Source organism: Pseudophryne corroboree, chromosome 4 (assembly GCF_028390025.1).
Source record: "Pseudophryne corroboree isolate aPseCor3 chromosome 4, aPseCor3.hap2, whole genome shotgun sequence".
NCBI classification, from domain to species: domain Eukaryota; kingdom Metazoa; phylum Chordata; class Amphibia; order Anura; family Myobatrachidae; genus Pseudophryne; species Pseudophryne corroboree.
Genome location: NC_086447.1, coordinates 193,711,006 through 193,724,779, shown reverse-complemented (window position 1 = coordinate 193,724,779; position 13,774 = coordinate 193,711,006). Strand labels below are relative to the sequence as shown.

Here is a 13,774-nt window from a genome sequence, read left to right as displayed (position 1 = left end):
ATGTCGACACAAACGTACCGACACACAGCACACACACAGGGAATGCTCTGATAGAGGACAGGACCCCACTAGCCCTTTGGGGAGACAGAGGGAGAGTTTGCCAGCACACACCAGAGCGCTATATATATATATACAGGGATAACCTTATATAAGTGTTTTTCCCTTTATAGCTGCTGTATTGTTTATACTGCGCCTAATTTGTGCCCCCCTCTCTTTTTTAACCCCTTTCTGTAGTGTAGTGACTGCAGGGGAGAGCCAGGGAGCTTCCCTCCAACTGAGCTGTGAGGGAAAATGGCGCCAGTGTGCTGAGGAGATAAGGACGCCGAGAAAGGGGCGGAGCCTATCATCCGTTTTCTTGTATGTTTTGGCAGGGGTTAAATGCATCCATATAGCCCAGGAGTTATATGTGATGCATTTATTTTAGCCATAAAAGGTTTTCTATCGATTTATTGCGTCTCAGGGCGCTGCCCCCCCAGCGCCCTGCACCCTCAGTGACCGGAGTCTGAAGTGTGCTGAGAGCAATGGCGCACAGCTGCGGTGCTGTGCGCCTACCTTTATCTGAAGACAGGAAAGTCTTCTGCCGCCGATTTTTCCAGACCTCTTCGCTCTTCTGGCTCTGTAAGGGGGCCGGCGGCGCGGCTCCGGTGACCCATCCAGGCTGAACCTGTGATCGTCCCTCTGGAGCTAATGTCCAGTAGCCTAAGAAGCCCAATCCACTCTGCACGCAGGTGAGTTCGCTTCTTCTCCCCTTAGTCCCTCGATGCAGTGAGCCTGTTGCCAGCAGGTCTCACTGAAAATAATAAACCTAAACTAAAACTTTCACAAAGAGCTCAGGAGAGCCCCTAGTGTGCACCCTTCTCGTCGGGCACAGAAAATCTAACTGAGGCTTGGAGGAGGGTCATAGGGGGAGGAGCCAGTGCACACCAGGTGATCCTAAAGCTTTCTTTAGATGTGCCCTGTCTCCTGCGGAGCCGCTATCCCCCATGGTCCTTACGGAGTTCCCAGCATCCACTAGGACGTCAGAGAAAGGGGGGACATGATAGAAACTTTCAAATATATGAAGGTTTTTGACAAAGTCCAGTAGGGAAACATTCTTCAAATGAAGAAAAGTATTAAAACACGAGGGCATGCACTGAAACTGGAGGGAGGTAGGTTCAGGGGAAATTTGAGGAAAAATTACTTCACAGAAAGGGTAGTGGACAAGTGGAATAGCCTCCCATCAGAGGTGGTAGAGGCTAAGATAGTAGAGCAATTTAAGCATGCATGGGATAGACATAAGGATATTCTTACAAAGAAATAAAGATCAAAACGAGATTTATGGTAAGAACTTACCGTTGTTAAATCTCTTTTTGTGTGAGGTACACTGTGCTCCACAAGGATTAACATCGGGTTATAGAGTAGGATCTTGATCCGAGGCACCAACAGGCTCAAAGCTTTGACCTTCTTCCCAAGATGCATAGCGCCACCTCCTATATCACCCCGCCTCCGTGCACAGGAGCTCAGTTTCGTTAACCAGCCCAATGCAGTAGCAGGTACCAAAGACGACAAAGATGAGTAGCCACAGACAACACTCACCACAGGGGAGAGTGTCAGCAGCTAATGCGACACCAACCCAAAGAAGCAAAGTGCGTCAGGGTGGGTGCCTTATGGAGCCCAGTTTACCTTGCAGAAAGAGATTTAACAATGGTAAGTTCTTACCATAAATCTCATTTTCTGCTGCGAGGTACACTGGGCTCCACAGGATTAACATTGGGGATGTCCTAAAGCCGTTCCATATCGGAGGGGACGTACTGCAGCGGTCACAAGAACCCGGCGTACAAAGGAAGCATCATGGGAGGTGGAAATATCGAAGGCATATAACCTTATGAACGTGTTCACTGAGGACCACGTAGCCGCCTTGCACAATTGATCAAGGGTCGCACCACGGTGGGCCGCCCAAGAAGGTCCAACCAACAGAGTAGAATGGGCTTTAATGGTAGCAGGAACCAGACGACCAGCCTGTACATAAGCATGTGCAATCACCATTCTAATCCATCTGGCCAAAGTCTGCTTGGAAGCAGGCCAGCCACATTTGTGAAAACCAAACAATACAAAAAGAGAATCAGATTTCCTAATGGAGGAAGTTCTCTTCACATAGATACGGAGAGCCCGTACCACATCCAAAGACCGCTCTTTGAAAGATAACTCAGGAGAATGAAAGGCCAGAACCACAATCTCCTGGTTAAGGTGGAAGGAAGACACCACCTTAGGTAAATAACCTAGCCGCGTTCTAAGAACCGCCCGGTCACAGTGAAAATTCAAATAGGGAGACTTACAGGATAAGGCACCCAAGTCCGAGACCCTTCTAGCTGAAGCAACCGCCAGCAAGAATAGGACCTTAAGGGAAAGCCACTTAAGGTCAGCAGAGGCAAGAGGCTCAAACGGAGACACTTGCAAGGCCTCCAAACCCACCGACAAGTCCCAAGGGGCCACAGGTGGCACATAAGGAGGCTGAATCCGCAACACACCCTGAGTGAATGTATGGACATCAGGTAGGGTAGCAATTTTCTCTGAAACCAAACCAAGGCAGAGATGTGAACCTTGAGGGAGGCCAGACGCAGGCCCAAGTCCAGGCCCTGGTGAAGAAAGGCCAATAGTTTGGCCGTACTAAACATGAAAAAGTCATGATTGTGAGACGCACACCAAGTAAAGTAAGCATTCCAGACCCTATGGTAGATCTGAGCAGAAGCCGGCTTACGGGCCTTCAACATAGTTTGAACGACCGCCTCAGAAAAACCCTTGGCCCTCAGGACGGAAGCTTCAAGAGCCATGCCGTCAAAACCAGACGGTCCAAACCCTGGTAAACACAAGGGCCCTGAACGAGGAGGTCTGGTCGTTGTGGAAGTAGAAGGGGACGATCCCACGAGAGACCCAGGAGATCAGAGAACCAGTGCCGTCTGGGCCATGCTGGAGCGACCAGAAGCAGGTTTTCTCCTTTTTGCTTGAACTTCCGTATTACTCTGGGCAGGAGTGACACCGGAGGGAACACATACGGTAGCTGAAAGTTCCATGGACTTGCCAGAGCATCCACGAATGCAGCTTGAGGATCCCTTGTCCTTGCTCCGAAGACCGGAACCTTGTGATTGTGTCGAGACGCCATCAGATCCACATCTGGAAGACCCAACATGTCCACGAGAAGTTGAAACACCTCCGGATGGAGGCTCCACTCTCCAGCGTGTACGTCCTGACGACTGAGATAGTCCGCTTCCCAGTTCAGGACGCCTGGAATGAACACTGTGGATATGGCCGGCAGATGGCGCTCCGCCCACTGAAGAATCCATGATACTTCCCTCACTGCCATGCGGCTTTGAGTGCCGCCTTGATGATTTATGTACACCACCGTGGTGGCTTTGTCCTACTGTACTTGAACAGGTCTGTTCTGTATTAGATGCTGGGCCATTGTCAACGCATTAAACACTGCCCGCAGTTCCAGAATAGTGATTGGGAGCAGAGACTCCTCCTTGGCCACCGACCCTGAAGAGAGTGTTGTTCCAACACCGCGCCCCAACCTCTCCGGCTGGCATCCGTCGTCAGAAGGACCCAGTTGGATATCCAGAAGGGACGGCCCCTGCTCAATTGTTGGTCCTGAAGCCACCAGCTCAGTGACAGGCGGACCTACAGAGACAATGAGATTATGTGAGATCAGATCCGGTGAGGCAGGCCGTTCCACTTGGTCAGAATTAACTTCTGCAGAGGGCGACAGTGGAATTGAGCATACTCCACCATGTTGAAAGCTGACACCATGAGACCCAGCACTTGCATTGCCAAATGTATCGACACTTGCGGACGAGATAGGAAGCATCAAATCCTGTCCTGAAGCTTCAGGACTTTCTCCTGAGACAGGAACAACCGTTGGTTGTGAGTGTCCAATAACGCTCCCAGGTGTAACATGCTCCAAGCAGGAACCAGGGAGGATTTCTTCCAGTTTATCAGCCACCCGTGGGCTTTCATGCACTGGACCGTCAGATCGAGATGACGCAGGAGAAGTTCTGGGGAATTTGCCAGGATCAACAAATCGTTCAAGTACGGTAGGATCCTGACCCCTTGACGGCGGAGTGTAGCCGTCATGACCGCAATTACTTTGGTGGAAACTCGGGGAGCCGTCGTCAAACCAAAGGGTAACACCCGAAATTTGTAACGAAGGTTGTCCACCGCAAACCGCAGGTACTGTTGATGAGATACCGCAATAGGAATATGCAGGTAGGCATCCAGTATGTCCAGGGAGACCATATAGTCCCCAGGCTCCATGGCCAGAACAATAGAGCGCAGAGTTTCCATACGAAACTTGGAGACCCGCACATGTTTGTTCAAGGACTTCAGATTGAGAATGGGCCGCGAGGACCCGTTCGGTTTCGGGACTAGAAACAGCGGTGAATAGTACCCCTTGCCTCTCTGAGCCAGAGGCACCTGTACCACCACTCCTGTGATCAGGAGGGAATGTACCACCGAGTGCAACGTGTTTGCTTTTGCCAGATCCAGAGGCACATCTGTCAGGCAAAATCGATGAGGGGGACGATTCTTGAAGGGTACAGCGTAACCTCAAGCGATGACTTCCCTTACCCAGGCATCGGAAGTGGTCTTCAACCATTCCTGGGCAAAACCTAGAAGTCGGCCCCCCACCCTGGGATCCCCCAGAGGGAGATCTGCCCCGTCATGCGGCAGCCTTGTCAGTTTTGGAAGCAGGCTGACGGGCAGCCCAGGCCCGCTTCGGTCTGGGCTTGGCAGGTCTGGAAGCACGAGCCTGCTTTGGGTACGCCTGACCTTTTGCTTTACCTGGAGGACAAAAGGGCCGAAGGAAAGTACTTTTAGCCTTCTGCGTGGAAGGAGCCGTACTAGGTAGGCAAGTTGTTATAGCAGTAGCCACATCAGCCACAATCTTATTGAGGTCTTCTCCAAAGAGAATGTCTCCCTTGAAAGAAAGCACCTCCAGGGTTTTCTTGGAATCCATATCCACCGACCAGGATCTCAACCAAAGGATATGTCTAGCCAAGACGGACGTAATAGTAGCTTGGCCACCAGCACCGCGGAATCAGAGGCCGCCTCCTTAAGGTACAGAGAAGCCGTGGTAATATACAAGAGACATTGTCGAGCATGCTCAGATGCGTTGGAAGGCAGCTCCGCCTCTAGCTCCTGAGCCCACGCCTCAACAGCTTCAGCAGCCCAAGTTGCTGCAATGGTTTGCCTAAGGATAGCCCCTGTTAGGGTGTAAAATCGCTTTCAAACAACCCTCCACACTTATATCCATCAGTTCCTTCAGAGAGGTGACGGTAGTTACTGGCAGAGCAGAGGAAACTACCATGCGCGCCACATAAGAATCTACAGGGGGAGGAGTTTCCCAATTTTTTACATAGGTCTGCAGAGAGGATAGCAAGCCAACAGTCTCTTATGCAGCGTGAATTCATTCCCGGATTATCCCAAGAGTCCTGACGTATGTCAGCCAGGTGTTGAGAATGAGGTAAAACTTGTTTAGGCTCAGGATCATCAGACACCTGAAGAATGAGCCTAATAGCATCAATCAAATCCGGGACATCCACCAATGGCTTCCCCTCCCCATCAAAAACATCTGTGTCAGTGTCTGTGGGATCAGTATATGCGCCATCAGTACATCTGTGTCAGTGTCTGTGGGATCAGTATATGCGCCATCCTCGTCAGATGACGTGTCTGGGATAGCAGTGGATTGGGAGGAGGTAATGGCCCGTTTAGAAGACGTCTTAGTCTTAAGTGGGCGAGAGTGAGACTTAATTTTAGTCAGCGATCGTTCAAATGCTGTAACTGAGTGGAAAGCTGATCCGCCCATGGCGTGTGCACAGCAGGGACCATAAACTGTTGCAGTGGCACAGGTGGTCCCACAGGGGGCGTCAAATCAGTCACAAGCGTGTCTCTCAGCTGCTAAATTATCCTCCATTACGTCTGCGGCCTCACTACCACGCAGTGTGGGAGAGGCCCCAACGCCGTTGCCACGTGCAGCATACATAACTATGTGCAAAATAATGGGCAACCCGTTACGGTATCCGGACTCCAGGTCGACAACAAAAAGGTCGACACACCTTAGGTCGACGCCAATTGGTCTACACACCTTAGGTCGACATGGACACAAAAGGTCGACAGGAACAAGGTCGACATGGAAAAAGGTCGACATGAGTTTTTCACAATTTTTTTCTTTTTTGGAACCTTTTCATACTTAACGATCCACGTGGACTATGATTGGAACGGTAATCTGTGCCGAGCGAAGCGGAGCGAAGGCACCATGCCCGAAGCATGGTGAGCGAAGAGAGCCATGCGAGGGGACACGGTGCACTAATTGGGGTTCCTGGTCACTCTACGAAGAAAACGACACCAAAAAAACCCATAAAAAACTCATGTCGACCTTTTCCTGTCGACCTTTTGTCCATGCCGACCTAAGGTGTGTCGACCAATTGGCGTCGACCTAAGGTGTGTCGACCTTTTTGTTGTCGACCTGGAGTCCCAGACCCCCCTTTACAAGGTGTAGCAGCACTATACCCAGCAAGAACTCTCAGAACAGAAGCCTAAGATGGCACAGACTGGGAGTTTAATAGATATAGAATATATGGGGACTATAACTCACAAGTAAATATACCTCGTCAGTATATCTTGTGATACAATCCTATATTAATTATAGAAAAACCTGAAACACTTGGCCCCCTCAGGTATAGCAATATAGGAATAGCACGCTGAGTGAAATACCCTGCAATAAGGCAACCACGCAGCAGCTACATGCACACACACACACACACATATATAGTCACAAGTGTACCATGCAGAAATTATGAACCATAAACTGCACAAAGTAATACTCAGTATGGCTATATGAGATAACTATAGATATAACAAACACAGTAAGCACTGGATGTATATCACAGGGTGTTTGTACCACACAAACCTGACAGTATGCACTCTTTCTTAACTAACATAGTCCAGTGACAGGTAGAATACTTAAGTGTCCTGTAGGAAGCACAGCACTGGCAGACAGGCGGTTCCACAGAGGAGGATTTGCCCCAGCTATCCCAGGAACAGCAAGGCTCTATCTGTAAAGGCTGCTGACCGTGAGTGACGGAGAAGGAAGCAGCTCCAGGGCGGGAACATTGTAGAAATGGCTCCCTGGCGCTGGGGGGAAGGGCCTCAGGTCCAGTCTGCTCCCCCTGCTGGCATCCCCACCGGGTGTGCGGGCAGTAAACATAAAGCGGGGGGAACTTGGTACAACATCCCCCTTGACCTGTGCCCATAATATAACCCTGGTGGCTAGTGGAACATCAGCCCAGTAATCAGTGTCCACACCAGCGCGCGGTCCGCCTCCTACGGCCGCGCTGGATCGCGGTAAAGTGCGGCACCGAAGCCCCTTACCTCCCCCTTGTCTGTGGCCCCACGATCCGGGAGACGGCGGCGTGTGTGTGACTCACTTTGGGATGGAAGAAGCCGGCGCCTCCGCTGCAGTGACCCGGCAACCGCGGCGCGGGAGTATACAGCGCCGCTGGGGGTGATGGAGCTGCACGCAGGAAAGTCTATGACACTTTGCCTGCAGCAGCCCTGGAAGTCTTCTTTACGTTTTCTCTGTTCAGTCTGTAAAACGAAGCTCTGAAAAGGCTGCTTATGGCAGCCTCCTGTCAAGTGCCTGCATACTGCAAGGCACCAACTTACAAACTGAGCTCCTGTGCACGGAGGCGGGGTGATATAGGAGGCGGCGCTATGCATCTTGGGAAGAAGGTCAAAGCTTTGAGCCTGTTGGTGCCTCAGATCAAGATCCTACTCTACACCCCGATGTTAATCCTTGTGGAGCCTAGTGTACCCCGCAGCAGAAATAAGGTTTAAGATAAAAATATGGTTAAAAAAAAGGGTAGACTAGATGGGCCAAGTGGTTCTTATCTGCCGTCAAATTCTATGTTTCCACAGTATGTTCTCTATGGACTGATCTGAACCAACTGGCAACTACTGTGTGCATGCAGAATCTGTACAGCCTGGAAAGTGTTGCCAATTCCCTATTTAATCAAGATAACCTAATATATTACGCTTTTGTCATGTGCCACCATGTAACTATCCAGATGGTGTGTGGTGATCCTCCCTATTACCTCACCCGTGTTACTGACAACACTGGAATTATCTACTACCATGTTGTTTTTTAAATCTTATTGCTAATGCCTCTTGGTGTGCTGGGGAAAATCTGATTTGTGTAGCTTTCTAGTTTGGAACAACCCCTCCCTATCAGCACCTGAGAGCCATTACTAATTTCACTGAGCAGCTTCCATTTTAACTCCAGTTTAGACAGGCATAGATGGGACCTGCATTTGGAGAGCATGCTGGATCCTATAGTGCCACCAGGGGAGGCGGTACCGTTCACTTTCGGAAACCACTGCCTGACTGACACAAATGCCGATTCTTGCTGAGCTCCTCCTATGCTCCAGGCGCTGTAAAGCATCTGACGCACAGTTCTTACCAATCAAATTTCTCCACTCAGAGTCTAAGTCGGCCTGATTAGCCAGACACCCTCGTAGGACGTTCCAGCAGTAATTGTCACATAGCTTCAAGCTGGTGTGGCCACGGCAGAGAGGACAATACATGAGCTTCATGACTTCCCGGGTGCATTCTTTACTCATGGGGACCTGCAGGAATTAAATACATTGTAACTATTTTAAGTTTCCAGCACCAGATATGTTGCAGATCATCAAATATATACAAATAACTATCATTATTTATTCCATACTTGCCTACCTGACCCTCTCCATGAGGGAGAAAATGCTCTGTTCCTGGACTCTCCTGGTAATGTATGATTGCCATCACCTGTGGTGAGCTAGGTAATTGATAAGAAAGGTGTTTCACCACAGGTGATGGCAATCATACATTACCAGGAAAGTCCAGGAACAGAGCATTTTCTCCCTCATGGAGAGGGTCAGGTAGGCAAGTATGATTTATTTTCACAAATGGTTATATAAAGAGGGAAACTCTACCCACACCATATCTGTCTTCATATATTGACTATGCAGGTGCTGGTGTCTTCTTTATCTGACATCTGCAAACATTTATTTATTGCCAGATATTTATATAGCACACATATACTCCAAGGCGCTTTACAGAGAATATTTGGTCTTCCATTGTGGGAGGAAACCGGAGTAGCCAGAGAAAACCCACACAGGCACAGGGGAGACATACAAACTCCACACGATTAGGGCCATGGTGGATATCAAACCCATGACCTCAGTGCTCTGAGACAGTAATGTTAACCATAACACCATCTGTGCTGCCCATGATGTGACTCTTACTAAAAACATACATGCTGTTACTATAAGAACTTTTTTTTAATGTATGCATTAGATATTTGTTTCATTTATGATATTAAATAATAACAAAACACAAAAATATAATTTTGTTTTGTAAGGTTATTGTCAGTTCTACAATTGAATGATAGCTGTAAGAGTACTGCATATTCCCACCAGCAGGTGGCCCCACAGCCCTGGGACAGAAAGCTCGTGACTATCAATGTAGTCCTAATTTAATAAACGGCAGAATTATCATTAAATTAGAGTAACTTGTATTGCTGAGGAGGCTGCAAAGTGTCACGACTCTTCGTTAACATCTCAGTGGGGCTCATGTTATCTTTTATCCTTGATTACAGAATCACTTTGTGCATAAGACACAAGCGTTAGCAGCAATTTTAGTATGGTGTAACACTCCATACTTGCTGCAGCAGTCCTTTCATGACAGCAGGTTCCAGCAAAGAACTGAGCGACCAGTATATATCAGTATTCTCTCAGTATTACTGCAGATAGTATAGGAGTTTTCAGCATCACTGTTCTATTGTCAGTGGTTCATCACATGACCAGGGCTGTAAATCAGTGCTGAATACACTGGTGTCATCCAACATTTCATATCAACCTGTATTTGTACTGGTGCGGAAATAATAATTCAATAATATACTAATGATATATAAAATTTTATCAAAAGGGTGTTTATTTAATGAACAGAACAAATAATGCTACATGAGTTCCCGCAAATACCCCTTTCACACCGCACAAATAACCCGGTATCGACCCGGTATATTGCTAGGTTGACACGGGTCGCTGTGTGGTGTGAAAAGGTCACTCCAGAAATCCCAGGTCGCCTGACCTGGTAATTCAACTCGGGTTATAAGAAGGGTTATTACTGGGTCAGGCGCAGTGTGAACGGGTTACCCGGGTCGAAGCGACCCGGTACCCGTTCACTGCATAGGAAGAGGTGATGATGTCATCTCCCAGAGCCACCTCCTCACCCGCCCCCGATGCCGGCTCCGTTCCCGGATGGCAAATCGGCCCGGCATATTGCCGGGTCGGAATGACGGTGTGTAGGGTCCAATGCCGGGTCCCACCCGGAAAGGACCAGTTTCCAAATCCCGGGTGGGACCCAGCATTGCGATGTGAAAGCGGTATAACAGGAGCTTACTGTAACAGCATACCCTGACTCCCGCGTTAGTGATGATGTACAGCTGTTCAGTGAATTGGTGTTGTAACACAAATCCACAAAATCTGTTCAAATTTAGTGTTGTCCATATGTTTCTCTAGATAATCCTTCATATAAGCTGAATGACTACTTTCCCGTAGAATGAATGTTTTAGCCAACAGCAAATACTAATAGAGTACATATGGGCTGGGGGCCACAGTAATGTGTGCTACATTATCATTGGTCATTTGCAGTAGTGCTGTTATAGCTGAGCCAATCTCTTTTCTTGGACAAGGATTCTCCGTGAATAGTATAGTATATATAGAGTATAACTGCAATTGGTATTTTAAAATGTTATAATCAATACGAATTTGAATGTTTAGATCCAATCTTGATTTTTGGGATCGGCCCATTTTCCGGGACTGGTAATTAGGAGATATCATAGTACATTGCTTACATAAGCTGTTTCATAATATCCTGTGACACAGTGTCACATGAAAGGATGTCGTGCTGCAAGTGTAAGCGGCCTGTTCATTGGACAGACAGACAGATCAGATGAGGACAATGCTGTCTCTTGCCTGTGGCAAAACCTAATGGCCTACATAATGTAAAGGCGCAGACAGTGAGGGCCTTATGTAACAGCCTGCAACATGCAAGGATGGGTGAGATTCCAGCGAGTCTTCCAACATTTTTAAAGCGGCAATAATTTAAAATTTAAATTATTGCCGCTTTAAAAACACAGTCAGCTTCACCAGAATGGCGTCTGCACCTGCCTTACGCCAGGGACGTGCGGTGAGCTAAATGGCTCAGGAGGCACTGGCTAGCACCAGAGCCAGATTTACCCGCAATATATGTGCCAAAGGGTAAATCTAGGCATTATACACAGGTACAGCAGTATAAACTCCTGGAAATTTAGTGAGTTTTGATCTGAGATGTGCGGAAAAGATAGGCAGGTGAGGCACTGCCTCACCTGCCATAGACATTTTACTACAGAGTTTTGGCTATAAAAATGATTAGAATAATGCAAAGAAGATATTTCAAACATATTCTTTGTATTTTTTATATACATTATACAGTCAAACCTCTGGTACAAACGTTAGTATGGCAGGAAAGGCTCTGCCTCACCCCACTGCATGTCACTGCCTTACGCAGCCTGTTATATGAGGCCCTGAGAGTGGTACATTTTACTTGAAATTCAGAAGCCACTGGTGTGTAACAAAATTGGGTTATACAGTCCATAAAAATGAATGACAAGCTACTGATTTTCATACTGCTTATTTCAAGTACTGAAGTGTCTTCCCTACATACAGTATGGCTGATTTATCTGGTGGATGGGTATTAGGACTGGGAGTGCTGTAAGAGCTTAACTGGTGAGAGTTGCAGACATTGCGCTCACATACCTGGGTGACTTTCTTGACAATGTCCGCAGCGGCGCCAAGTCCCTGTACAAAGGATCGAGCAGCAATAAATGCCCTGGTGGATTTCAGCTTCATTTCACGTGGAATGTCCCCAAACGGCTTCAGCTGGCCGTATTGCTTGGCCAAGCACTCCAAATACTCGTATGAAAACGTGAACTGCGAGTTCTGGGTCTTGAACACCCGCTCCAGCAATTGGGTCCAGAACTCAGTTAACGCCTCCTCCAAATTAACTGCAGAGCCGCGGTAATACAGACGCAGCTCCAAGTACAAGTCTCTGAATATCTTCCCGTCATTTTGGCTGTAAAGTTCCCCATACAGGCTGGGAAATGTGTCCAGAAGGATCTGCTCAGATTTATTCAACAAGTCCTGGAAGTACCCTGAGGCAGGACATAGGTGTTATTCATAGGCAGTGTTATGCAGCAGCTGTACTAAAGTACCTTCCTGCAACTCACACCGACATTTCACAGACTTTATACTAAACCCTGATTAGATTCAGTAAATGTGACAAGTGTTTCAAGATTTTCTCTGACAGTAATACATAATACTATAATACACATGGTGTAAATGATGAGTATATATATAGTGATGGAGATGTATGAGCCGTAACTAGACTTTTAGGTGCCCTGTGCCAGAAAGAGAATGCCCCCATAAGGCGCATACCTCGCAGGGAAGGGTAATGACAAAATTGATCCCAGAGAAAGCCGAAAGCCCATGCTATGATGCACCTTTGCGCACACACACACACACACACTTAAAAAAATGGATTAGAACACAAATCCTCTTTATACCACATTCATGCACTCAACCCAAGAGCTCGCCACTATTCAGCCACAATAGCCCTCATTACCGAACACATTTTAATATACTGCCACACCCAGGACTCAAACCAACAACCTGCTGCATTCCAGCCAAACACCACGAGCTACTTGATCCCGCATAAAAACTATGAGATTTCTAACTATATGAAGCTACCTGTACACCGTAAAAAATGGATTGTCCAACTGCAATGTCATAGGCAACGGGTTGGAATCCCGGGAACATCAGCATCTTGAAATGTGATTAAGGACAGTGCAACTAAACAACAAAGAGCTATCAAGTCAAGTCCATGAATGCTGTATAGGTATCAGCGACAAAAGGAGTGGGGGTAGGAGCAGCGGCGGTCAGGTAATGCTAGGCTTCAAAAAGGGGAGAAGCTGCAAGTGAATGTTATTAGATAATTGATAACTGACATATGATGCCAACAGCGCCACCCTACCCTGCAGCGCGATTTGCGGACCACACTCCGCACACACCTAGTTACGGCCCTGGCGGTGATTAACTGCTGTTTTACTGTGCTTCTGCATGACAGTCATATACAATAATACCTAGGTCTGTATTCAGTTTAGCTGGGAATGTAGCAGTAGAATACGGTTCCCCAACATCACCAATTTTCCTATGCTAATATAGTGGAGGCGAAGGAAAATTGGTGATGTTTGTGGTTGTGCCGCCATTCCTATGGTGTAGCGACAACACTTTGTGGACATCGCCCGCAACTGAATTCCCCCTTAGAGGTATATTCAATTAGAGTTGGAAACTGCCATTGCTTCAGCCACCGAGCCGCGTGTATTGTCGGAAGTGGGGCCAAACCCGACAGGTTTTAGCCCAGCTTCCGACAATGTCAATCCGACTTTTAAAAAAGTCGTCTTGACACTGTCGGGAACGGGCCAATCCTGTTGGTTTTGGCCCAGTATTGAATACAGAGCTAATTGAATATACCTTAGTGTCTATCATGGACATGTCCAATATTACAAAATGATCTCCAGGAGGAAAACTGATATGTGTTTTTATGTTTTTTTTTTAGTATGAATAGAATGTTGTCTATGTTAGTTGTCCTTTATTGCAAATGACTGCAA

General features: G+C 47.6%; 1 protein-coding gene across 3 annotated transcripts in view; it reads right to left on the bottom strand.

Moving 5' to 3' along the window:
* GPC1 (glypican 1) overlaps window positions 1-13,774 on the bottom strand; it is a 312,763-nt gene that overhangs the window by 38,399 nt on the left and 260,590 nt on the right. For all 3 annotated transcript variants that reach the window (XM_063915676.1, XM_063915674.1, XM_063915673.1), the window contains 2 exons: window positions 11,865-12,259; window positions 8,489-8,654 (listed from right to left, as the gene is read on the bottom strand). In XM_063915676.1, the coding sequence (XP_063771746.1) occupies window positions 8,489-8,654; window positions 11,865-12,259 (561 nt within the window). The remainder of the gene's footprint in view (window positions 1-8,488; window positions 8,655-11,864; window positions 12,260-13,774) is intronic.